The sequence below is a fragment of the Chenopodium quinoa genome, unplaced genomic scaffold (genome assembly GCF_001683475.1).
Source record: "Chenopodium quinoa cultivar QQ74 unplaced genomic scaffold, ASM168347v1, whole genome shotgun sequence".
NCBI lineage: Eukaryota > Viridiplantae > Streptophyta > Magnoliopsida > Caryophyllales > Amaranthaceae > Chenopodium > Chenopodium quinoa.
The window spans coordinates 23,567,638-23,594,739 of NW_018742204.1; the positions used below are offsets into that span (position 1 = coordinate 23,567,638).

Below are 27,102 nucleotides of genomic sequence, written 5' to 3' on the forward strand. Positions count from 1 at the left end.
CATAAATCATCAAGAGGGTGGCTGAGCCAGCCGCTTTCCCTCTGTTACACTTCCCTTTTCTCTCACTAGTAATTATTATTAGGACTACTTTGATTCATCTTATTTTTATTCTCATCAAATAACAATATCTCTCAATTTCCCACTTTTAATTGGTTGGTTGGACCGACCTTCAATTAAGGTTACCTTTTTGTTTTGAATTTTACTAATTTTTCAAATATTTTAATTTTAGTATAATTATGATGAGAATTATAGGTGTCTCATATGTGTAGTCGTATGAGTAAGTAAAAGTGTTACTTCTTACCTTATATCTGAAGTGTATAGGTGACTAAACTAATAGATTAATTACAATTGTTTTGAAGATAGAATATCATGACTTAAAATTGTGTTGTACGAGTATATGTCTCTTAGCTTGATGCGGTTAAGTATAGATCCAAATTCTAAAAATTGGTATATAAGCTGAATATTCGACTAGACAACAAAATCAAGAGACAAGTTAGAAGGTGATTGTGAATTTGTGATACCATACAACTATACAAGTATATCGGGCTAACCTTTTCTGATACAGTACATTGCAGTTTTCACTAGAATCAATCTCTAGTGTGGGCCTATGGTAGGCCCAACACATATAACCCTATTAGATCTATTTTATATTCTTCACATTTTCAATGATTTTTTTTTTTAAAAAAAAAAAAGAAGAAAAACACACTATGACAATGACATGATTTTACTTGAAAAAAAAAAAAAAAAAAACTTATAATCGACAACATACAAAATTACAAACCAAAATTTATATAATGGTGAAATATGGAACTCAATGTTTATGGAATTATGGTGATAAACCTAGGGCCAGTTCACTTCAGCTTCATTACAGTTCATTTAAATCCTTAATTTTCTTCTCTTATAAAATATTCATTTCAGTTTTATTCAGTTCAGTTCAATCAGCTCAACTTAGTTCAGTAAACGTGAACAGACCCTTATTTCATAAAAGTACATAGGTATATTAAATCCAAGACATGACTCAATGCAACATGCAATAAGGTAATCAAATAATATTGAAGTAAACCAAAATTATTTGACAATGAATTTTACTCATAGCCATACAGAAATTGACCACATCATAAGAAAATGATCTACTACTATACAAAGTACGAATCTTCAAGAAAAATAAATGAACAACGGAACTTTTGAATATGAGTATTACCCGATTAAAATACAAATTTAATAATGTGAACCAGATTAGGTCTAAATGACTCATTTACCACATATATAAGCCTACCCTTACGGATTAATTCAGTGTAATTAAAATTTTATGTATTGACAAAAAGTGTGATATGATCCAAGTAGATTCATTGTCAATTTTTCGTATGTACATAATGCAAATTGTAAATGCATAATATATGATGAATTAATATTGGAACTTGGGCAGGGTTTAGTCATGCAAGTTAATAACTTGAGTGCCTGGACCACCCTCTAGTAGCCGACTTGAATAATGGAAGCTATAAACAAATAGAAAATGGTAACAAAAATAGGCAAATTACTAATATGAGTCTACTGTATAGACTGAATGGTGGGTAGCTCTGATATCCTGAAAATAGGCATTTTTGTTCTACAATTATTCATCTTCAGATCCTCTATCTCTTTTCTTCATTTTAGTTTTATGATTCAGATCTACTTGATTTATTATAGCCAAACATTCTCGGAAAGAAGCTTCAAATTAAAAAAAATATTAAAATTTGTTTTGTTAAATTTAATCTAGGAGGAGAATTCAATTTAAGCTACGCGATTTATTATAGTGTTAACGTTTATCCATACATTACATACACAAAGTAGGTTTAATTTTTGCCTATGAGATTTATATAAAACTCCGTAAGATTTATGTTTAAGGATTTTATGTGTCTTTCTTTTTATCTTCAAAATGCTACACATATGTCAATGTTCAATTACTCTACAATATGTATGTACTCAGCTTTGTTGATATGCCGAGTATGTATTATTGTGTTGTTGGTTATATGTTGGTTACATGGTTATAACCTACCGTATTCCTTAATAACCCTTTGAATATTCATCATTGTCCGTACTAACAACCCTTTTATGATCTAGCATTGCTCTTGCTTTAATATAGGTTGTGCTCTTCATTCAACACTCTCAACACTCAGAGTAGTCAAGTATAGTAGTATACCTCTTAATATATTTATTTGTTAAACTATAATGACACACAACTTCGAACTCTTGTCAAAATTAATCACTACTCTCATGAATGAATGATGAATTTGATCTCTTGCAACCATAAACATTACATACAAGTATTGAACATTTGTGAACTCTTCTCAACCCTACCAACAAAAAAGGAAAATAAAAATAAAATTCATGCATAATTGCATATCTATAGTATTTGTTATATCCATTTTTAATTGGTCGAAAAGCCCTCTCTAAAAGGAGTGGAGAATAGAAACCTTTATGGAGATTAGCAGGACCCATACCTTTTCATGTATACCATGTACTTATTTTATGCTCATTTCATAGTTTAAGTGAGTTATTTTCTCAGCAGGTATATAATTAATCTTTCTCGTAAAAATTAAAGAGAGGGATACGTTAAAAGGTCTAATGAATCACATAAAGCTTATATATTAGTCCTGACTTTTACCTAAAGGGTGTGTTCTCTTTACCTTTAAATTTCTAAACTTTATAACTAAAGCTTATATATTAGTCCTGACTTTTACCTTAAGATTGACAATATTTCCTTAATTGTATACTACCTCTGTTTCGTATTAGTTGCAACTTTGAAATATTTTATATCTCACAAATAATACCTCAAAGTTGCAATTAATAAGAAAAGGAGGTAGTAATAAATAATTGTGAGACTCTATGTGACAATGATAAAGAGGTAATTATAGAATGAAGTACAGACAAACTACTTACAAAAGTATAAATTATACTATAGAATCACAACTTCAAGTCATACGGAAATCATGCAACGAGTAATTTAAAGCATAATGAATTATTTATGAATTGGTTGAGGTTCGATTTTTATCATAGATCTTGCTAACGAACGCCCCCGGACGTTGGATAAATATTTAAAATACTACCAAAAGTGATATAAATTTGGAAAAGCATGACAAAATCAAGTGTCGATCGGTGTAATTAATGTTCATTTTAATTTAACGTTTCCACTTGTAGTTAGCTTATCCAACGCCCCCGGACATTCGTTAGCTTTTGCCTTTTATTATAGGTTGCATTGTATCAAGGAGTATTGACTGTCGAGTACTTATAAAATTATGCCACACAAAACCAAATTGACAATGCACATATATCACATAATTTAACACAACCACATAAATTATATGGATACCCAATCATAACTCGATTTGATACTTTGGAGTACACAATATGGGATTATATGGGGATAAGCGGGTCAATCACATGTCGGAGTTTTCACTTCTCAATGAAGCCCATCCGACGTTTCAAAAATTTAACACAACTTTTAAACAAACACCAATTTTCTATACGGTTTGAGAAAGAGATTAAAAGTAAAAACCACACCATTAAACCTAAGCCCTTTTTTTGATAAAAAAAAATGCTTGAAATAATCTTTGAGACTTCCCACGACCAAGTTTACATCAAACAAACCAGAAAACAAACATCATGGGATTCAAAATAAAAAATACTCCATGTTGAAATGCATCTTTCATTAAAATCCTGAAAGTACATTTAAGAACATGCAATAAATGGCACTCACTTTACTCCTCACAAAGCTTTTAATAATGTCATCAAAACTTCAGTAATTCCAAATTCTATTTACTTTCATTTTTCTGATTTGTCCAATTAATTAAACAATCTTTTAAGACATCATCATCAACATATCATGAACTCACACTTACACATACATGAATATCATTAGTAACAGGAGACAGTATCATCAACTTTTAATTTCACTCAGAATATAATAATATATAAATATTTATAAGTATTTAATTACACTTAGAATTATTTGCACTCACTTTTCTGAAACTGCAATGATTACTATTGAAAAATGCACCCTAACTCTGAGTAACTCATACCACCTTTAATTTTTGTTTATTTATAAAAAAACAGGTACTGAGTTTCTTGAACATGGTTAAAAAAATAATAAAAAAAAAAGTAAAAAAATTGGGAGATAACCCTAGTAAAAAAAAACTCTAAAATTCTTCCTTAAAAAAAATTCACAAAATATAATAGAGAGTAAAATAAACAAGTGTTAGAATCATCTAGTAAACTGGTAAATCAGTTGTTTTATTTTAATCGAAGGTTGTTTTAGGTCAAACTAGAAATACCGAGATTTTCTCCTAATTGAAGTCTAATTCAATTTAAATCCGGATTAGTCGAAACCTCTTTATATTATTATTGGGTGACTTGCTATGTAAAAATAGAGAAACTTTATAAAACACATTCATTCATTCATTTTCTCTCTCTTTCTTAAAATCAAACTTCTCCATAACTTTTCACCCAAGCAATATATATCCTCTGATCCCTCAGTCTTTCTACAAACCTCTTTTGTCCCTTCCTTTTTTCTACAACTCCCTCTCTCTCTAACACAAACTTCTCTCTAAAATAAAACCCTCTACTCCAAACAAAAATAACTACAAATTCTTGTTAAAACTCTTCCAAATTTATTCCCAAACATTCATAAAATGGAATCACAACAACAAGATGAGATGAACATGAACTTAAACTGTGGGAAAATGACTAATAATAACATTACTAATACCAGCAACAACTACCTTTGTAGGCAAAGTAGCACAAGATGGACACCAACAACAGAGCAAATTAAGCTTCTTAAGGAGCTTTACTACATCAACGGAGTTCGGTCTCCAACTGCTGATCAGATTCAGAGCATTTGTGCTCGGCTAAGGCGGTATGGCAAGATCGAAGGCAAGAACGTCTTCTACTGGTTTCAGAATCATAAGGCTAGGGAGAGACAGAAGAAGAGGCTTACTCCTACCTCCCCTACTACTAATAACCCTACTAATAATACTATTACTACTAATAATAGTAATAATGTTGGTAGAAATAATAATTTCGTCAGAAATGGTGGTCTTACTTGGAAACAAGATCATCAGGATATCACTCTTCATGCTAATAAGTACCCTTGCACTATTAACAATCCTGGTAAAAATTTACAACTTTTTTTTTTTTGTTGTAAGAAAATGTTTTAACTAGATGTAGTATAATGTTCATTTAGAAGCATTTTTGTTGTTTTTTTTGTAATTTTGTAGTTAACTTATTTTTCTGTGAAAAATAGTTTAGTTGATATATTTGGGTGTTTTGTAATATATGTTGCAGGGGTTTCGTGTTCGAGTTCATCAAATGGACAAGAAATTCCTGGTGGAGGACAGTTGATGGGGGGTTTTGGGTATGGAGCTGTTAACATGGAGAATAAGTTTAGGGTAAGTACACTTATTACCCTTTTTTGCCCTAAACCTCCTTGTTAATAATACAAGTATTAATTAGTTATTAGCAACTTCAATTTCTTATACTATATATGCATATAAGTACAAGTACTTTAAAGTACTCTTAGCTTTGGCCCATATTCATCCTGCAAAATCTAAACCCAAATCTTAACAGTTCTTTCAATCAGTAATAAGTATGATCATATTCTTTCAGTCTAATCTTTTGGATTATACCGAGATTTTAATCATAATAGAGATGAATATAATGGAAGAAAATTGAAGAATATTAGGGTACTAGTACAATAGTGTTAATTATAGTATAATGTACTCCCTCCGTTACATATTACTCACAACAAATGAATACTTTATGTCTTACAATTAATACCCTTTTGTAGCGAGTAATATGTAACAGAGGAGTATGTAAAGTTGGCCTGTTTTGTATAGATAGTGAAAATTAATAACCTAAATTGGACACTAGACTATAGCTTAATAGAATAGTACTATGCTCTATATTTTTTTTTTTCTGATCACTATATATAATTTTTTTGACTGGAAAATATTATTTTCAGGACTGTTCAATATCAGGAGGTATTTTTAATGGAGGAAATCATGTGAACCAGTGGACTGCAGTTGGAGCTAATTACAGTCCATATGCACCAGCATCTTACGCAAATTTACTGGACAAGATATCAACCATCGACGAAGATCCTTACATTGACCAAGATCATTATGGGTCAGAAACACCAGAGATAGAGACCCTTCCTCTCTTCCCTATGCACAATGAAGAGCTTGATCACGACCACGACCACAACCACGGCTTCTATACCATTAAGCCTCCATCAGACGGCGGGTATTACACCGGTGGATACCGATGGTCTAATGGTAGCGGTGGCAATACTTCCCTTGAGCTTAGCCTCAACTCCTACGGTTATGGCTATTATTCACCAAATATCTAATTTGTAGTATGATGACTACTCTAAGAAGAGTATAGTACGTCCTTGACTGTCTAATCTTAATTAGTTATTAATTATTGTAAGTTTTAGTTAGTAAGTTAATTAGTTAGTCTAACGCTAACCATCATAATCACTAAATCATTGTCATATACTAGTAAGCTAAGAGTTTAGCTAGGTAGTGGTCTTTAGTTATGAGGGTATATGTACGTTTTCCTTGTAATGTTACCCTTTCAAACAAGACCCTAGTATTCTTATAACTTATGATTAAGGCCGCGTAATTAGGATGTACTTAAATTTCTAATCATATCCAAGTGAGTATATTACATAGTGATAATCTAATTTACTACCTCGCATTTAATAATTAATAGAGTACAATTATGATCTTATGGTAATCTAATTTACTAGCTCGCACATAATAATTAACGGAGTTAGTATGTTAATATATTAAATCAAAGAAAAAAGGACATTAGGAATAAGTGAGTGATGGGTCTGTGTATGTGAGTGTCTCTATCTCTTGGTATCTGACTAGAACAGTGCAACAAGAAGTACACATGACCTGTTGTTAAGTCTGTTTCAGAACCTCAAGCCTACACAACAGGACTAGCCCTACAAATCCTTTCTGCCTCAACAATCAAATAAAGAAAACAAAAGCAACTCTCTCACTGTCTAATTAATAACAAGATATATGAATATTTGTTGTTATATGTCTTCTTCATACAATAAATGCAAAATAATAAACTAATACTCAGTAAAATTACACTATATATATATATATATATATATATATATATATATATATATATATATATATATATATCTATATATATATATATATATATATATATATATATATATATATATATATTTTAATACAAGGAGATTCATTAGCTGATGTATGATAAAAAAAAAATATCCACAAAATATTCACTTTTTATTAAATTAATGTACTTAATTACTCACGATATTTTAAATTATATTTTGGCGTAATAAGTAAATACATCTAGCTGTACAATACAAATGTTTTTAATACCGACCTTATTCTTGATGTTCCTGACTAAAGTTAGTTTAACTAAAATTGTGCATATATTTTCAGATAGATGGTGCAATTCATTCTGTGTTTAATCAATAGAATGTTAAGACACTCAAGTGATGACTCAACCTAATTTAATGCAAGGGCTATTAAGGGTATGAAACCTTTTCGTGTTTTCTTTATGATGTTGTAAGGGAGGTCCAAATTTGTATACTAACGTGTTAGAAAACAAAACATGATGTTTGGGGCACAAAATGTCAAATTTTGTAAACATTAAACTTTAGGAATAACTCATAAAATAATGTTTTTTTAAGGTAATTCATCAAAAATTCACTCACAACTCAAAAATTCTCCTAAAAATTGGCATTGAAAAATGGATTAATGCCCTAGAAATCATAATCCTTGGATTTGGATGGCCAATAAAAGTGTTACGTACTATGTAAATTTTTATCACTTGATGTCATATACCACGCACAAGGAGAACAATACTAACTAGTAAAATTCCATGTATCACTAAAGGATCGGATGACATGTACTCACATAGACACATATAGTCACATGTATAACAAAATATTACTCCGTATATAAAAAATACTATACGGGGCAAGAAAATAGGATGGTCATATGAGCAATTTTCAAATCATATAACACGAGGGAGCCCTAGTTAATCCTCAACATAAACAAAAATTGTTTATCTAATAACATTTTTATAATAAATCTATAAAATATCCCAATTAGCATGACATTTTTACCACAAGATAAACATTGTTTTTGTTTATCACGTAATACAAAGACGTAGTTCCCTCTTCATGAAGATCCAGGATTATAGTGACAAAAGATACTCATCAACATAATAATTAGGGAAGAAGCAATGCTCCCAGCAAGTCCCAACATGCATGTGTATATAATTCCAGATTTGTAGGGACTAGACGAGTAAGAAGATGAACTCAAATATCATCTCGCTTGACATGATAAGACCAGCCAAAACAGCATTTATAATATAAAATTTAAAATAAAAAACTGCAAACATACTAAATTCATGCAGATAGATTCAAATCAAATCACCAAAAGCAGACTACCAATACGGCAATACATGATATACCGTATTTGATTTAGCTCCACGTTGTTATTCATATGGCCAGTCATTTGTTTTTGTATATGTTATTTAAATATGTTAAGGGAAAAGTTTATCTTATTAACATGAAAACGCTTCAATTTAAAAGGGGTCATTTTTAAATTGGCAAAAGCTAATGAGTGCTTCCGGAACGTTAGATAAGAAAATTAAAAATTGAAAATATTAGGGTAAAACTAACATTAATTACACTGAACTACGCATAAACCAATATAATCATTCCTTATCTAACGTCTCTGGGCACTCTTTAGCAAGATGCATTTAAATTTATTGAGGAAAAAGTTTAGTTTATTTACATGAAAAAACACCTTAATTTAAAAGGGGCCATATTCTTGCTTACAACTAACCCTATAACACAAAAATTAAGATTTAACATTTCTTAATACAGTAGTACCTTAAGATTCCATCAATTTTTGGATCTAATAAGAGGTGGGTAGCTTTCATTATTTTTAATTAAACTTTTGAAAACAGATCACCTATGTTGGGAGATAGGGAATTGTTGATGATTTTGGAACAAAATAATCTATCTTTAAGGATGTAAATCAACATCATTAATCACACTTGCATGCATATACATATACAGATATACTTATGTAAACATGTCACAATATCCAGATTTTAAGGTGTGTATCATTCATTTAACTTTTTAGAGCCTACTTTAATTTTTACTCCGTATTATTGAACTTGAACAATTTTTTTTCCCCCCCTCTAAACTTAACTTCTCATAATTTATTTTACTTTATTTTATCTGCAGTTCATTTCCTTGATTGAACAAACAAAACAAAGCCTAACTTTATCTTTGAACTATGATAATATTTTCCAATGCATTAGGGTACACATTTGCACATAAAAATATATTCCGTGCTTCGTAAATTTTTTAAGTTACTATGTAGTATTAAGTACAATAGGATATTAAAGACTCATCACACGAGCTAAGTACCTCGCATATTTATTTATTTTTCTTTTTATTAAGATTAAGAGAATGACCCAACCTAGATCTCGACCATCACAATATTCTTAATGGTGAGTAAGATACTTTGAAATAATGGGGTGAGATTCAAGTATTCTCACTTGGTGAGATTCAACCCCAACATCTTAGGATTCTATACCTTACACATAATGTAAAAGAAAAACATCAAAGTTGGTTCACATATACTCACTCATATACATACACACAGAAATATAAAAACAAGATAAGATAAAGATATGTGCACGTGGAATATAAACTAGAGATGAAAGATAGCACCCCACGAAAAAGGTGAATTGGTGGGAAGTGAACCCTAGCTACTCATACAATTTGATTCATAGTGTGAATTATTTGTAAATGGAATTATTATTTATAGTCCCTCATTTTATTTATTTTGTGGTATCAAAGTGGGTACAATTTGATATGATATTTGCCTGCACATTTACAAAATCTCAGTCCTACTTGTCATAATAATTCTTTCAAAAAAAAGGAGAGAGAAAGAACCTCGAGAAATTCCCCTCCAATGATGAAAGGGAAGAACACATAACAACTACAAACAATATTTCAGCCGTTATTATTAGATAAAAAGGTAACTAAATTTGTGGGTTTTGAAGTTTGTGAACCTTTTTTTCTCTTAGAAATTGCCGCATATTATTAGTCTGTCTGTCTGTCCCATCAATTTTTTTACCATTCCAACTGCTCGAGATTTTCCCTATCCACTAAAGTATCCTCGAATTTCTTAGCTACAATTATTATTACTACGCGTTATTAGCCCCATATCAAAATTCTATGTACTTCTAAGGTTACTTAACAGTGAAATTTACCCATTGGTGTTGAACTGAAGTGGAATGAAGTATATGGGTAATGTTACAGGCATCCCTCAACACGGCTATGCTCAAACGGAGCAATTACAAAACTTTTACGGAAATACTCAACTTGTAAAATGACTCTAACAAAGTTTTTCTTAAGTTAGACAATAGTATCAATATCTTTACGATATTTGATCTTAGGTCTACCTTTAATAAGGTTAAACTTCCTCAGATATTTGTTTGCGAAATATCCACTTTAGACTGTAGTGAATGAAATCTATCAAATTATCGTCATATAATACTTCACTTGTCACCACTATTAAATTCCGACCACGACACCAACCACTACTTAACACGTACTCAACTACAAAGTATTTGTTTTTGAGTCTAGGAATTTAAATACAAATACATATACACCCCAAGCCAAATCATTCAAGCTCAATTACGCATACAAATAAAGAATAGGATTATTCAACAAACCCAAAACTCTTCAACACAATTACGTACTTCCAATAGTGAAAAGCAAATGGGGTCACCATATAATAACATTGAAAGGAGATAGATAGGAAAAAGATGATGATGATGATGATGGTGGGGTCCCAATCAAGAAGATTTTGGATGGATGCCTTTCCTTGATTTGGTTTGACAAAATTTCCAGCTTTTGTTACAAGGAGTGACCCCTAATGTCTTTTAGGGCACTTACTGTTAGAGAGAGAGGAGAGAGAGAGAGAGAAAGAAGAGAGAGAATAAGGGTAACTAAAAAGACAATAATCCCCTTAGTAGGGGAATTTAGTTGTAGATCCAAAGGAAATCTTGGCTACTTTTTCAGAGGGTAAGTACGTAATGTCCTTAAACTAGCAAAATGAAGCGTGACATGCATCACGCCTTTTTTCATGAAAGCTTTGCTTCCATAAGCTTACTACTGCAACTTGTAACATTTGCCTATTTTAGGGTTTCACTTTGTAATTTTTGAATGGTTGGTTTTTGAATTCACTCTTCTCAAGTTTTATGTACTAATATAACCCCCCTCAAAATGCACACAAACATCATTGTGTAAGTTGTACATTGTACATGCTCTGTTGTGTGCATTACATAAGTTATTTTTGTACTTTCAGACTATGCGCATGTGCATCAGGACTATGTAACGTAAGCTTTCCCATATTATTCGTTTTGCCCGACCTGCACCTTGCTCTTCTTTCTTTATCTGAATGGTTTTCCTTTTTTAAGAGGTTCCTTGAAAATCAGGGATGGGGGAGGGTACATGTACACCACCTTCGCAGAGTTCGGTATTCACTAAGGAGTTGGAAAGATGGAGAGGGAATTGGGCTCTTGGGCTTAAACTGACAGGGTTCTCGGCCATGCCAGCTTCACTTATACCCAAAACAATTATTGGTGGCACTTTCTAGAGGCCAGCAACTTGAATGATGGCCATGTACATGTCAAATCTATGTCCATATTATTTGGGGCGGACCACCCATAAAGATCTCTATCTACCTATCCTTGAAGAGTAAAACAAAACAGAACTCCTAGATGAGAACTAACATTTTATGGATACAAGTTCAAAGCTCCATACTTAAAGTCTACAAGTGCCACTTTGTGAATATGGATGATGATATTAAGCAAGGGAATGCATGTGCGAATTTATCAAGTTACAACACCTCCAAACAGTCAACATAAGGTCCAAGTTACTCACAATGTTACAGAAAGCTCCAATGCGTGGGAGATTTATAAAGTACATATAAATATGTTACAATTTAGGGGTGAAAATTAATGAGCTAAATCATGAATATATAGTTCATCAAAGAAGAGTATATTTATAATGTTACATAGAACTCTTCGACAGATAAGATTATGATACAGAGTTCTCGACGTTAGTACCTGGATGAATGACCATTTCTTCAGTAACATGAGTTCAGCAGCATGCAGCCAAAGTATCACCACTTCTCCTCAAGAAGCTTCAATCCATAATAACTCTGACTTGTCTTATTCATGAGCTGTGAACATAAGTTGTTGAAGCAGACTCACTACAAGGAAAGATTCCATCATAAATCGTGATTGAAGGGTGCAAGCTGCATTTCTAGTTGACTAGACAAGCTGCATGTCTAATAAGCATAAATCCTTAACTTTGACCATCTGATGGGTAGTCTCATGACTATTTTCTTCCCGCAATAATTCCTCCATGATTAGTCTCATTGCTATTTTCTTCCAGCGTAAGTTCCCAGTTTAGACAAATCAGGAACCCAAAAAGATAGCTCAGAGGATCCAGTGGCAAACATGACGTTTCCTGGTGCCCATTTTATTACAGGAGGTTCCTTTTCGGTACTCATCCAACTTGCCACCTACACAGAAATTATTCGTAAAACATTACTAATTGCAAATTCTAATGAACAGTGGATGATATGAGAAATCAAGAGTTTAGAATGCATGTATGACTTGGAAAACTATAATATAATGGACAACTAACCAGAAGGATCCTAATGTATAGCTTGCATATAAATTTAATACAACGGACAAGTGACCAATAGGATCTAACACCTTGATCACTACATGAACATTTGTCCGATGCCACAAAAGGGTACAGAACAAATCAATTCACACCAAGCACCAATCAATCACCCCCCTTCCTTGATTTTAAAAATAAGGGAAAATGAGGTCAGAATTGAACAGTTTAAGCAAGGTGTAACAGAAATCTAATGCTGTTGACAACTGCTGAAGATTTTCAATTTCTCTAAAGTTGCTTCAACACATATTTTGAACAAAATAAAACAGAAACATTAAGTTTGGGCATGATGGAAATTTTACACTGAAAAACATGTTTTATTACTTCCGCTTATATACAACGCACAATGCTAAATGCAAGGGTGGGTTACATCCAATGGTAGTGGTATTTTGATTTCCAACATAAATCAAGGGAAAAAAAATCCTAGATCTTCCCAGACCGCATACTATATACACTTCTTAAGATAAAGCCTTTATAGATGTCCTTCCATAATGACGATTGCCAAATCAAAAGTTCCCCACCACCTAATTTCTAGCTCATGCAAACTTAGGTATCCAGATACAAGGGATTCTAAAAAGTCAAAATGCCAAGGAAGAACAAAGAAGCCAAACAGCCAGTGTGACATCTTTTCCTCAAATTTTATCATCCAGAAATACAAGATAGTACCTTCAATCAGGTAAGAAGACTAAAACAAGAACCATTTAATACTCCATACCTCTTTGCCACTGCGGACACTCCATGCATATACACTGCCATCCCCTGAACCTGCAGAAGAAAGTGGAATAAACCAAATTGGAAATTACTTAAAAGAAGAGAAGCATAAACAAACTGAACAAAGGCTGAATCCTTTCCAAACGGATAGCAGCATGTACTACAACTATAACACATCAAAAGCAAGTAAGCAAACAAAAGGCCAGTAAGGATCCCACATTCCCACTAATGGAAGGACTAGGGACTAAAATCATAGGTATGAAACACAAGTTACACAACTTTGTGCACAACCACTTCTAACATAAATTCATCCAGATCTGTGGATTCATTGAGCCTTTAAATTTTGTCCAACTTTCTCACTCCTACATAATCACATTGACAATGTATAACCTACCAAGAAAATTGCTCCCTCCATTTGAAACATTCCAAGAAAGTGATGTGCTGATCACAAAAATTCTGCACTATCATGTTTTAAATTTTCTGAGAAAGAATATCAAATGATGCAAGGAAACAGAGGTACACATACACTCAGCAAAACAGGGAAACAAATTAAATTCATGAAAGATTGGTCAAATGATTGTTTGACTATCCAACATAACTAGTTGGTAACACAAGATGGAAAGAGTGTTCAAGGTGACAGACAAAAGATATGTAGCCACAGTTGTAAAGCGATTAGGGGAAGGAATTTACAGCCATAACAGGTATGCAAATTTCCAAAGACGGTATCAATAGAGGGATTATGCTAACAAGAGTGAACCAACCCTTATAAATCTGCAATAAAGTAGAGCTCAAAAAATTGTAAGAAAGGGAGAAAAGCGCATGGTAAATCAAAGAATAAGCATAATTGAAAAAAGCAACATGCAGAAAAAGCTAGCAAATACGATAAAAGTTGGATAAAAATATAGACTAGGGTAAATTGATGGCGAAGTCCAGGCCCAGAGCATTTGAAATATTATCAAAGACTTGAAGCCCATAATGAGACAAAAGTTTAAGTTAGCTCAGACTAAGGAGAGGGGAAAGCAAGGACTTGCAGTGTTAAACCGCCTGAATGAAGGCTGCTGAGAAAGTGCTTGCCAATTATGCAACATCAAAGCTAGGTGAAGCCTGTAAAGGGTACTTTGACAGCCCTCTCAATAGATTGAAGAAGAACACATTTGTTTGGGAAAGGTCAGCTCCTCTATTCTTAGATAAACCTCGCTTTTGCATTAATATGGAGGAAGTTAAGAGTAGCAATCAAAAAGAACAAGAAAGGGAAAACATTTGACCTGAATTAGGGATACCAAAGTACTTTGGAAAAGTTAACATGCTAAAACAGTGCCAAATGTCTATATCAGATGGTCAAAACTCAAAAGTATGTAGAAAGGCATGATGGTTAGTAAAATAGGATACCAAGAATTCCCCAATAAATGCTGAGTTGCATCATGGTCTACTTCGTGTTCATTTCTATTTCAGCATTATTGGATAAACTTACTAGCTCAATTTAAGGCCCAAGGTTTTCGACCATGATGTATAATTTTAACAGATGACATCTCTGGTCGGCAAGTATCAAAGGGGTTTAGGTAAGCAAAATTCAGACAAACTTGAAATGTAAACTCAGGGGCCATTTGAATAAAAATTCATATCTGGAATCAGAATGAAATAAATTCAGGAATGGCAATGACCTTCATCCCCCACATTCTCAACCTCGCCGCTTTATCCATCTTAGCCCTCGCCTCGTGTGTGATTGACACCTTGGGGCTGAAGCATAATTGTTAATCAAGAAACTGTGACACAATATCTAGGTGCCTAGGCAATTTATAGCCACTGCCCATGGGAGTATGGGACACATTTGGTGGGTCAAAGATGATGATCTCATGAAAGGCTGGGCCATTGAGCATAGTCCATTAGTCATATGGACTATGGAGCAGCAAAGTCACCCTAACCCTACCCAAAACACGCTCACAATCTACATCTTAAAAAAGAAAATAAAAAAGCTAATTCTCTCTCTTACAGTCATATGGATGGCTTGACAGACTTCAAAGAAGTTTATACCCCACACAGACACATGCACATAATTCCACAAAAAACGAGGGTGCCCAATAATAAACCGAAGGGCCAATCACAAGAGTAAAGGTGGCTAGTTAAAATAGCCAATTAAGCCATCCAAGGAGCTAATAGAGAAAAAACTTTGTGTATTACCTGATATGACAAACATTCCCTCGGGGCTAAATGAGGCCTCCAAAGTCGAATTGGTGGATACTGGTTTTACGTTAAATGAGCATAACTGGATATAACGTCAAAAGAAACAGGAAAAAAAATTAGGAAAAAAAAAAGATTTTCAGAGTAACACCCTATATTTACATTATAATCATACTCAATTGAGAAGTTAATAAAAACTGGGTTAAGATGTAATCTTGGTTTCTGTTTAGAGGACAACTTGTCCTACATGAGTTTTAATTTTTTTATTACAGCTGATTAATAGACATATATATTTTTATTTTACTTATAAAACAATAATTGGGGGGTAAGGAACTTACAAGGGTACCACGGAATGAATCAAGCACATGAATAAATCCATTGGTTGTTGTTAAAAGCATAAGTCTCCCGTCATTGCTGAATTTGACTACATTGGCATCAGAGAAGTCTCCCCCAACAGAATATATTTCAAAAGGGCCCTAAATAACAAGAAATCAGCCATCAAACACACCTTCTAAGGAACCCACATCTTCTTAGATAAGCAAATTGAGGACATGAAGCACAAACCTTTTCATATTTGCGAGTGTCAAACAATCTTATATATCCTCCAGAAGCAATCGAAAAGACTAATCCTTGATCGTCATAAGCTGTTGCAGGCCTTCCCTGGACACGTAGAAGACCCTGAAATAGAATAAAAAAAGATAATAATCCTTTAGGTATCACTCACCAGACAAGCACGGGAAACAATACCTAATTTAGACAAGGGACAGACAGGCAACAATCATACCTGACATTTCTCAGCCCGTTGGTCCCATAGCAGAACAGTCCGGTCCAGAGAACCTGATATAAAGAATTCATTGCGAGCACACAAGCTTAGGGATACGACCCTGAAAGGAGTATTGTCAGGCAACATGAATCATGAGAAGTAAAATCAGTCACATATATGGATGACCCAAGGAACTAATACCTATCATGATGACCTTTGAAATATCGCAAATATTTGTTGTCGTTCAAGGAGAGAAGCCGCAGTGACTCTGCAGACAAATTATATCTGATTATAAATCTTAAATATATACATTTACCAATTTACCGTTTACGTGATCTAGAGTCAAGTTAAATTACCATCCCAGCCATTTTTTGACGAGTAGATCACTGTTGTAGGATGAGAAGTAAAGCACACAAGTTCAACTCCATACTTCTTGCTATTGATGGTTTTCAAACATCTGAAAACAAAAGCAAAGTTTTTAATAATCTCTGTATATCAGAATGAAATAGCGAGTTTATACATGACAACAGCAAAATGTAAACAAAAAGTTCCATATAATTAAAGAAACTGCAGGATGATTTAAAAACTAAACATAAACATAAACAATTGCCTAATTCAATTAGCCACCATTCATCTCTCTTGCAATGAAGTCATAAAGCTTAATTCAAAAAATTCACAAGTAATGGCAGACCATGGTGTAGAAGCCAAACTGTATCATGGTAGACACTGTTAGGAGGTATGTTTGGAATGAATTCACTATTTGTTTCTATTTTTGGTAGGTTCTTTCTGGATACTTTTCCCTTAAGGCACCAACTATACATTGCCTTCGGAAGCAACAGATAATCCTTTGTTATCCTTTCGCCTTCTATCAAGTCAACGAGGTTGTTATCTGCTGTGATTTATTAGCAGACATTACTTCAATGTTATAGATAATTACAAATCACTGCTGATGATTAGGAAACTAAACACAGAATGTTGCTTAATATTCACTCTCGAAACAAAGTCAGTCTACTCTAAATCCATGTGACAACTGTCCAATGCTATCAAATGTAGTCATGCTCATAATTAAAGGCAGGTTCGGAATATGGTGATCTCTATGGAAGTTGCTGCATCATTAATCGTCCAACCCAATTTGCACAAGTCGAAATCATTGTGGAAAACCATCTAAATCCTTACATTTTGGGGTTTGGAATAAAGCGACTATTATATCCTAAAAGATGGAGTAGTTTTAATATTATATATAAACAACAGAAAGAGACACTTAGAGTCAATGTAATGCAGAACAAATAGGAAATGATAATTGTAAACCCTAAAAAAGTTGCATCCTTATTTGGCAAGCATAGACTGCGTGTGTAAAATGCTTCATATTTCAGAATCAAAACACCTACGTGGCATTGGCGACATCATACAAGCGGATCGATTCATCATCACTAGCAGTTACCAAGTAACTTGAGGTCCTATGGAAGTCCATTGAACTGATTCTTCCACTCTGCAACAGCAACAAGTGCTACAATCATTAAAGTCTCTCCATAGGTTGACCATGAAACATCAAATACACTAACAATTCAGTTAAAATATGCCGTTACCAACTACCGAGCACTCAATACGCTAGAATTAGCAGAAACTACGAAAGGCGATCTTATACACAGACAATCAGCAATAATCCTTACTCAATAGTGTATGCATGACTGGTATATACATTAATGACAACATTAATTAATCTCATAAATTACAGTTCCTCAATTGCAACGACAAATCATTCAAATTTCTTCAAATTCACCAATCCATACAACAAAATCATCATAACACAATTTATTAAAAATTAATCGGAGTGACAGAGAAACATTACATAATCGCGAAACGCCATGCCGACTTCCATGCTCTGAAGAGTTTCTTCCGTCAAATCCAACGACACTTTATCTTCTGCAAATAATGTCAAAATTGCAGCAATTTAAGCAAAAAATGATAGTTTAATTAAAAAAAAATTCAAAGACGACGAAGCAAACATTAATTGAAATTGAAAATGAAAATGAAATTAGGGATTAAGAAGAAATACCAGCCATAATTAGGGGAATGAGAGAATTTTGTGAAGATGAATGGTGAGGGTTAACACTGAGAATCCAGCAAAACCCTAATGAAAGTCGTCAACTGAATTTGGGGATTATAAGACTTGTTATTTTTTGCATGTTGGCGGGAGCTCGGCGTCCGACTCGATTACCATTTGTATTTGCGTTTGTCGCTCTCTCTCTTAATTATACACTACTAGTTCATTACACCCGATGATGACACGACTCAATAGATAATCTCAATTTTCTGTTTTTAACCAATACGAGTAACAATTTTTAAAACATATAAACCTTGTTTCTTACTTCGTATTGGTACGAGTAATTAGCTAGTTGATATTACTTGCTTTGACTGGCTGGTTATATTAACTAGTAGTAAATACGAAGTAGTTAATTATGTAAAAGTGTTTGATAAATAACTGTTAATTATTAGTTATTTTTGTGTATTCAAATAGTCAAAAAGCTAATTGTTCAACATAAACTCATTTCAAAAGGTAATTATTCAAATAGCCAAAATAGCTTTTCGAGACCAAAACGCTTTTTTAATAAGCTATTTACCCAACACCTAAGGGCTTGTTCACATTAACTAAAGTGAACTAAACTTAATATTTTATGAGAGAAGGAAATTAAGAACTAAACTAAACTGAACTGATTGGAGTTGAACAGAACTGAACTGAAATGAAATTAAGCAGAAGTGACACTGGCCCTAAATTAGCTATTTTAATTAGTCAAATCTCTAATAGGGCACAATAAGCTTACTCTCCAAAATTTTCTGTATTATGTGTATTACAACTTACAAGTCTTTATTACTACTATTACTATTGTAGTATAATATCAAATTTTTATTTACACAAACAATACAACATTAAATATACGCAGGTTTAGAGCATAATCGACAATTAGTCTAGATGATTAAACAATAAAGTTTTTCCTAAGAGGTTAATTGTTCAAACCACCTCATCCATATATTTTTTTAAATATATAAAGTTGACTTAAATCTAATTTAAATATCATTAAAGAATGTCAATTTCTGCCAAAGTTAAGACACTTTGCGTGAAAGGTCCTAAGAGCAACTCTAATGGTTGTAGCTGGAGACTTGCTTGCAATTTCAATAATTCCCTATCTATTAGCTTGACCATTGGAGCTAGAAAACTCAATTAGCTTTGCTTGGGAATTAAACTAGCCAAAATAAAATGCTCATTGAACCAATTAAGCTTTTTTCATGTATTTTCAATCCAACAATCACTACTAAGCTAATAGCTAGCCATTGGAGCAAAAAGTAGCTAAAGTGATAATTAGTTTAAAAGCTTATTTGGCATGACAAGCTAATTGTAATTGAAATTGCTTTAAGCAAATAAATGCATGATAAGCATGTGGGTAATACTTGGGGGTGTTAAATATCAAAATTTCCATGATAATTTTGTTTTTGGATGACTTTTATACATTAAACAAAGAAGGCAAATATATTAGCAAATACATACTCCATATTAACAAATCAATCAATTCAATGTCCAATAGCATCCTAAAAACAGAGTAAACACATAACCACCTATCAGGAAGAGTAAAAAAAACATAACCTGATGTTCTCTCCAAAAACTGGAACAAATTGAGTAAATCAAAAGGGAGAACCAGAAAGGCAAAAAAACACTAATTATTAGGAGAAAATTTTTTGTTGGATAATTACAAGATCCATCTCAGATTAATCATGATGAACAAGCTTTTATAAACTCAGAGTATCACCACTCCACTAGATGATGCAAGAAGAGAACTAGTACATTAATTAGTACGAATATACAGCTTAAATTGCATTTTGACATGAGCAGGTGCATAGTCTTCTTTTGAGCCACTTGATACAGACATGAAAACTGAAACTGAGGTGCCAATGCAAATACTTTCCACATCCCTTGCAAAATAAAATGACCGAGACTCCAAGAGTAAGTGCAATAGTTTCTACTAGTAATCAAGAATGACTGTAAGAATCAGAGACCAAAGCTGAGTGCCTAATACTCCCTCCATCCACTTTTTCAATAACATTGGAACCCACAACCAGCCACCAACTTTCTTTTTCTCAGTTCACCCTCCCACCCCCCACACACAGGTCCTCCTACATTTACTATGGGACGAACGAAATATATTATACACGTTGCAGCATTCAATAACAACTAAGTTATACACATTTGCAGTGCCACAGAAATTCTCCCTTTTATCAAAAAAAAAAAAAAAAAAAAAAGAAAAAGGAGAGAAAAAAGTGTCTTCTTATCATTTTAAACTATAATGCTTATTATGCTAAGCCATAATTTGGAAGATACAACAAGCATATATAGAGAAAATACTCTCAGAAGAACCAGATGTGAGGGCTTGGCCCTGTGATGTTCTAAATTTCAGCATGTAAGTTCCTTTAGCAACTGAGTTGGGTGAATCTACATCAATATATCTAAGCACAAAAGAAACTACTTTAACCCAATGAAGTTATACAATCGCAGGGCAGCCACATCAGGTTCATCCACAATTCATAGACTGACAATGGCTGCATCCAGAACTCTGGATAAAAAGAAGTGAAAATGGCAAATGGGGAAATATGAAAATACCCTCAACCCAAATAGATGCCATCCTCGCGGTGTGCCCCCCAAAAAGGGAAAAAATGTCAGTCCTAAGCATTTTTCCTATTTTGGGCTGATATAGTTTCTGCACCTGAACCCAAAAAGAAAGGCTAGTGAATATAAGGGTTGGAAACCATAATATTCCATTCACGCCTTCTGAAAGCAATACCTGAAGGCTTTTTACAAAAATGAGTTGGTATGGTATATTTGAATGTGTAAATTAACAATCAATTCACTGCATACACAAGAAGGAAAGAGCAAATATCCTCTCCTTTCCTAATGGTTAAATATAAAGAAGAGGAAATTTGCCTCTCTTAAAAACACCATATCTGATGACTTTTTTTTTGCTTCTTTTTTTCATTAAGAAAAGGCAGATTCATAACCAAACCCCCCCCCCAAAAAAAAAAAAAAAAAAAAAAAAAACCTGGAATGATTATGAAGTTATCATCCTCGCACCGCCAATTCTTGTAAGTGATCCATGAAAACTTGCAAACTCACATCATCAGTGAATATGATTTCCGAGCCGTCAGCATACTTTGAATTATGGGTTACAGATGGGTTCAACTTGGCGAGAAGAAACCTAGCCTGACTGCTGTGCTGGTCACATCTGATGACTTTAGGAACTGGCATCCGTTCGGCAATAAGTTGGTCTACATCCAGTTCAGGTGCTTCCAACAACTTTCTGAAATTCTCATGATTAGGGTCCTTGTGATAACCAAGCTTCCGCCACTGTGCAACCTTTGAGCCATAGTGAATGACCACATAGAAGTATGAATCAAAAAGCAAAATTACATCAGGAGACACTGAGCAAATATCTAAGAGGACCGGAATAGGTGGGCCCTCAAATGAATATTGGAAAAGCGTTGGTTGAATCATGATCATAGAACCAACCACTCCTTCACGATTCAACATCAACGTAAAGAAAGCGGTCTCATCTGGAGAGCTGTTAAATACATTGATAAACTGGGATCTTCTTAGATAATACATAAATTGAGGATACAGAGAGAAGTTCGATGAAAGGCGAAATGAAGATGGGTCTTCTTGAATGTAGTCTCCAAACTGGGAAGCAAATCGTATTAAATTATCATCCAGCCACCTGATGACATCTCTAACAAAATGACTCTCTGCTCTGTCAATTGCAAGCCTGCCCATGACAGCAGCTGCAGCTTCTTGATCAAATCCAGCAGAAATCTCCGGCGAATTCTTCCCCACCCACCTTCTTGCTACAGTTGTCACTCTTCTCCGGATCCCAGTTGCTCCATATCGGTAACGGGTAATAAACTGAACAAAAAATGCAGAGCCAGGTTCAACTTTCTGACTGTCATTAACTTCAAAGAAAAAAGCAATGCATGTCTTGTTTGTCAGAGAGCACAACTTCCATGCATTAGTAGAAGCTTCCCCAATCTCATTGTCACTCACTAGACTATTCCTCTTCCGAAGAGATACACATGGACCTAGGGCACCACAAATCTTTACATCATTAGTTGTCACCACTTCTATAGATGCATCCAAACACATCTTCAGGTTCCCATTGCTGTCACATTTAAATAGATGACGTAAACATTTCTTAAAATGCTCTGAGTCAAATACTTCTCCGAGCATCATAAATCCACCCGACCTTTCAACTGGGGCTTTTAATTCTGCTGCTCCCACTTGATCCAAAGAACAAGCAAACAAATCAAGAACTACGGAAGCATCACATAATCGCTGAGTGATTTTCTTATAAAAACTGCAAGACTTTTCGAAAAAAGGAGCATAACCATTTATCAACTCTTGGTGATTTCTTATTGAATAGCTACAATCAGACTCCACGACAATGCCAGGGCCAATAGTTGCAGGCCCAGATGTAAAGACCATGACCCTGGAACCTGTTTTCACTGTACATCCTTCTATAAGTGCGACTGCAACAGATATTGCAGTTCCAGTAGCCCTCAGGGAGCGATGACCACGAGCAACAATTCCTGAAGAGCATATCTCTTCAATTGCTGTTGTGACAACAAATTCACAGTTTGACACTGCTAACAGAAAGCCTTGCTTTTGGACAACCGTGGTCTTCCCAAGGTAAGGTTGTTTCATGGTTGGAAATTGTAGTAGTTGTTGAATCTGAGGGTGAGACATAACATAAGAAATAATCTTAGAAATGAAATTATTAGATAACTTATTCCGTCTTCACCGACATGAATTCAGATGGGAGGAACATAATGCAACTTTCATTTGACGCCGTTCTCCCATAGGCCACTGGACTACCAGATTCTGAAGCTTAAATTGAAAATAATAGAACATAAGCAGTAGATTCTACATTATCTATCATCATGTGACCTGAAATACACATAAAGACCATTTTTCACACTGCTACACTCGTAGACGAGGAAGCTATAGCATATTCTCTTAAGCTCTACAATGCAAAAGCTTGTAGGGTTTTGATGAAACTATTGTGGAAACAACAAAATGGTGTATGGATCTCATACACATTTTGATACAGAATCTCAATCATAAAAAATGATATCCTCTTGATGCATTCCTCCTTGTCAATTCAATTAAGAACAAAAATGAATTTTCCAAGTGTAGCCTCTCTACTTCGTCCGCACGACACGATCTAATCATCTTTAAACTAGACAGCTAGAATTATGCACGACACGATCTAGTCATCTTAAAACTAGATAGCTAGAATTATGGAAAACTCTCTCTCCCTCTCTCCCTAATATACATTTTAAAAAAATAATTTTCTTATATATATAATTTTTGCTAATCGATAATTAAATATATTGATCTAATTTAATCGCCAAGGCATGCATGAAAAGGTATATCATTGTTTATAATTGAGATTCAACATTAATACATGTATGAGACCCTCTTACTATGTTGAAATTACTGCAAAAGAGTTGTCTCAAAACCCTACAGTGCTACATTCTACTCACTATTCTCTAGGAAAACTCTGAGGTAAGAACTTTGATACTTTCTAACAAGTCAAAAGTTTTCATATTGAGCAAAATTTCAAGACTTTTATTACAGTGGAATAGGTCAAATTTCCTCATAGAAGTGTCCTGCAATTATTCCTAGTGGAGAAGTCAAGATATCAAATGAGGCCATTACCACTATAATCAATTACACCTCTTAGCAGCTGCAGGGGAAGCCTTTAGATCCTAACCCCCATCTTGCAAAAGATGGAACCTTGATAGAGGTCATCACCGATGTGGTATGAATTCTTCAAACTCTTGCATAAATCATAATGGTTTTTGTGTAATATTTCGCAGAGAATGTCACATATATATGTCCAAAGTAACTCATCTCCTTTATAAGCATGTGGTTTTCTTCTTAACATGTGTATAACACTCACTACCACTTCAAGGAAATGTATGAAGGAAAGTACAGGTTTGTAGGTAGAGATACATAGCAGTTGACATTCACAGGGATACTCCATGCCAAATTACACACAAATACCTACCATTCTCTTGATTTATAACCTCATACGGTCATACCAAATAAGCCATACTACTGATACGAGTAAAGTGCACAGCTATTAAAGCTTTCCCAATTCTAAACTACAGTTTCCAAATCCAACTCTTTATGATAAAAATGGTGATTTGAAAACTGCAGCAGACCTATTGACAATGCCACGCAAGTGATACAACCATTTTTAACTTATTAAGAAGCCAACCTGGAGATTATCATTTTAATAGATTATCATTTTAATAAAACTCTAGCCAAGTAATAATCTTTTAGGTACCATTGAAGAAAATAGTCCAGGCATCACTCTAGACCAATAAGAGGAAAACAAAACAAAATTTCAAGTCATCAACTTTCACGGTTTCACCATGATCCAATAAACAAGTAATTCACATAGTTAATTGAAATAGAACAATTAACTAGTTTACCAATCAATGCTAAACTTGGCAACAAATAAGAGTTAATGAAAATTTAAAAATTTGAAGCAACAAATTAAAAAAAAAAATTACCTGAGTTGAGCTGAGATCCCTGCTACCTTGAAAGAGCACAACCCTATTACAATCAGCAAAACCTAAATCATGAACTCTAACCATTGAATCAAAAGTAACCAATCCCACCAATGTATTCTCAGGCAATAAAGAGATCACATGCAACAACTCATTCTTAAGTGCCCTGAGCTCATCCTCCGGCGTACAAAGATCCACCACAAACACGAAAGCCGGCCCGGGTTTCGAATCAACCGCCCCGGCCAACATCGACGGAATCGAGCTAGATGAAGAGGAAGAAGACAACCCATTTCCACCCCCTAAATTACTAAACTGATACTGGTATTCAACCGCACTATAAGTAGGAAAAAGTTCAGCAGGAAGATTGTTTTCACCAATCCAAGCATACGATTTAGGAAACCCATTTCTATTATGACAAAAAGGGCAATGCCAAATCTTCGATTGATAATCAACCCGAGCATAAGGGTTCAAAATTGCCCCACATTTGATACAAATCAAGGGTTCATATTCTAACACAGGAAGCTCAGAAGACTCCATTAAAGCTAATGGTGTACACATAATTGAAAGTGGGATTACCAGAGAAGTTGCTTCGGATTTCGAAGTCGGCCATGAATTCCATGACCATCGCAAACCTTCAATTCCTTCTAATTCTATGAAATCCATTGATTTTTTTTGCCCTAATTTTGTTTTTGTTTTTACTTTATTGGGGTTTTGCGAATTGGGAAATCAATTTTGGGTGGTGGTGAGAGTGATTTCCAAGACCTCCAGTTTGAATGAATTGTGGGTGTCGTCGTTGAGTATGCCGCCGGCATCGGTGGAGGGAGGAGATAGAAAATGGGAATTTCGTCGGAGAATTGGTGGGTGGATTTGAGTGAGAGCAGAGCAGTGCGCCAGTGCGGAATCTGCGGATGCGTAGGTGAGCAATTTTGGAAATTAGAGTGCCCCCCAAGGCCGCAAATTCAAATACGGAGTATGGAGTATTAATTTTGGTTGATTTTAAGAGTTGAGAGAGTCTATTATGTACACCCGCGTGTATCGTACATCCGATTTTTATTCATTTGTTGATTGAATTAGCAAATGACTCCGGGTGTACACAGTACCCGGATGTGTATAGCATTGAGTTTTTTTTTATCTACTACAAGTTTGTAATATAGAAGGAACAGTGAAATCATACACATTAGATTTGTGTTGTTCATGTTTGAAGCGTTGCTGGAGTCATGTGTTGAGTTGGATATTCCACTAGCACCATTGAATCTTTCTCCATCCTTCTCGATCTCCACCCACCTTCAGTCTACGTTTCCACCAATAACCCCACCATCTCTAATGGCTTCACCGTCAGATTAAATGAAAACCTTGTGAAAATGGTGAAATTCAGGGCATGGTAACCCTAAAAAATAGGGGTGACCATGTTTTCACTTTTTAGGATGTGTTTTGTGGTCGATCGACAAGTTAGCAAAGAGATTGACAATGACAAGTTAAGTGAAAAAACGAGATGATTGATTGATCGGTGTTGTGATGGGTTTCGGTATTGTAAGAATTGTTACTTCACTAACGGGAAGACGGAGGAAGCGGATAGAGGCACTTGGGTTTCGTTAGAGATAAAGGAGAAATATGCATGTTTTCATCGGGAAGAAAGGGGAATGATCAAAACTCATCCTATGAAACGATTCAGTAGGTTCATGAATTGCCTCAATATTCTTGGAATATGCACCGATTTAAAAACTTTCAAAGTAATCATGTTTTATAAGAAATTGCTATTCTCGTGTCGTAAGTAGGTCTATCAAACATGTATTTAGTTCAAAATTTACTGGAAAATCATTATTTTATAATCTCTAACTATTACATAAGTATATCTTAATTCGAAAACATAATGCGCATCATAATCAGAAGTTCATGATATAGTAGTACGTATTTTTTTATTCTTATCAAACAATATAAAAATGCTCATTCAAATACTTTTAATACAAAATGAATACTCCATAATTTTTTTTTTAATCTACAAAATAGGGGAGTATAT

The 27,102-nt window shown here is 34.1% G+C and overlaps 3 protein-coding genes across 4 annotated transcripts; 1 reads left to right on the forward strand and 2 right to left on the reverse strand.

Annotated features, from left to right (window-relative positions):
• The first annotated feature begins 3,909 nt into the window (after positions 1–3,909).
• Positions 3,910–6,689, forward strand: LOC110699046 (protein WUSCHEL-like). The gene is made up of 3 exons (XM_021876566.1): positions 3,910–5,145; positions 5,320–5,423; positions 5,996–6,689. The coding sequence occupies exons 1-3, from the start codon at positions 4,668–4,670 to the stop codon at positions 6,380–6,382; spliced, it is 969 nt and encodes a 322-aa protein (XP_021732258.1). The 5' UTR covers positions 3,910–4,667; the 3' UTR covers positions 6,383–6,689.
• A 5,260-nt stretch (positions 6,690–11,949) lies between these two features.
• On the reverse strand, positions 11,950–18,720 carry LOC110724828 (protein ANTHESIS POMOTING FACTOR 1-like). Of its 2 annotated transcripts, XR_002512076.1 has the most exons (12): positions 18,526–18,720; positions 18,319–18,392; positions 17,858–17,958; positions 16,826–16,926; positions 16,671–16,737; positions 16,491–16,590; positions 16,271–16,384; positions 16,045–16,182; positions 15,707–15,791; positions 13,533–13,582; positions 12,442–12,656; positions 11,950–12,341 (listed from the first exon to the last, which is right to left on the reverse strand). XR_002512076.1 is itself a non-coding variant. In XM_021904311.1 (11 exons), exons 1-11 carry the CDS (start codon positions 18,530–18,532, stop codon positions 12,513–12,515), a joined length of 981 nt encoding a protein of 326 aa, XP_021760003.1. In that variant the 5' UTR covers positions 18,533–18,720; the 3' UTR covers positions 11,950–12,512. The 2 variants fall into 2 exon arrangements, 1 of the variants encoding a protein (XP_021760003.1); XM_021904311.1 differs by having other exon boundaries at positions 11,950–12,656.
• Positions 18,721–21,246: 2,526 nt separating this feature from the next.
• LOC110724839 (protein transport protein SEC23-like) lies at positions 21,247–26,166 on the reverse strand. Its single transcript, XM_021904327.1, has 2 exons — positions 25,089–26,166; positions 21,247–23,235 (listed from the first exon to the last, which is right to left on the reverse strand). Exons 1-2 carry the CDS (start codon positions 25,746–25,748, stop codon positions 21,577–21,579), a joined length of 2,319 nt encoding a protein of 772 aa, XP_021760019.1. The 5' UTR covers positions 25,749–26,166; the 3' UTR covers positions 21,247–21,576.
• Between the last annotated feature and the right edge of the window lie 936 nt (positions 26,167–27,102).

Coding starts and splice junctions, on each gene's coding strand:
- LOC110699046 (XM_021876566.1), top strand. CDS start 4,668: ATGGAATCACAACAACAAGATGAGATGAACATGAACTTAAACTGTGGG. Junction 5,146..5,319: donor TTGCACTATTAACAATCCTG/GTAAAAATTTAC, acceptor TATATGTTGCAG/GGGTTTCGTGTTCGAGTTCA. Junction 5,424..5,995: donor ACATGGAGAATAAGTTTAGG/GTAAGTACACTT, acceptor TATTATTTTCAG/GACTGTTCAATATCAGGAGG.
- LOC110724828 (XM_021904311.1), bottom strand. Junction 17,959..18,318: donor GCATGGCGTTTCGCGATTAT/GTAATGTTTCTC, acceptor TTGCTGTTGCAG/AGTGGAAGAATCAGTTCAAT. Junction 16,927..17,857: donor TATGATGTCGCCAATGCCAC/GTAGGTGTTTTG, acceptor TTTTGTTTTCAG/ATGTTTGAAAACCATCAATA.
- LOC110724839 (XM_021904327.1), bottom strand. CDS start 25,748: ATGGATTTCATAGAATTAGAAGGAATTGAAGGTTTGCGATGGTCATGG. Junction 23,236..25,088: donor GGGATCTCAGCTCAACTCAG/GTAATTTTTTTT, acceptor TCTCACCCTCAG/ATTCAACAACTACTACAATT.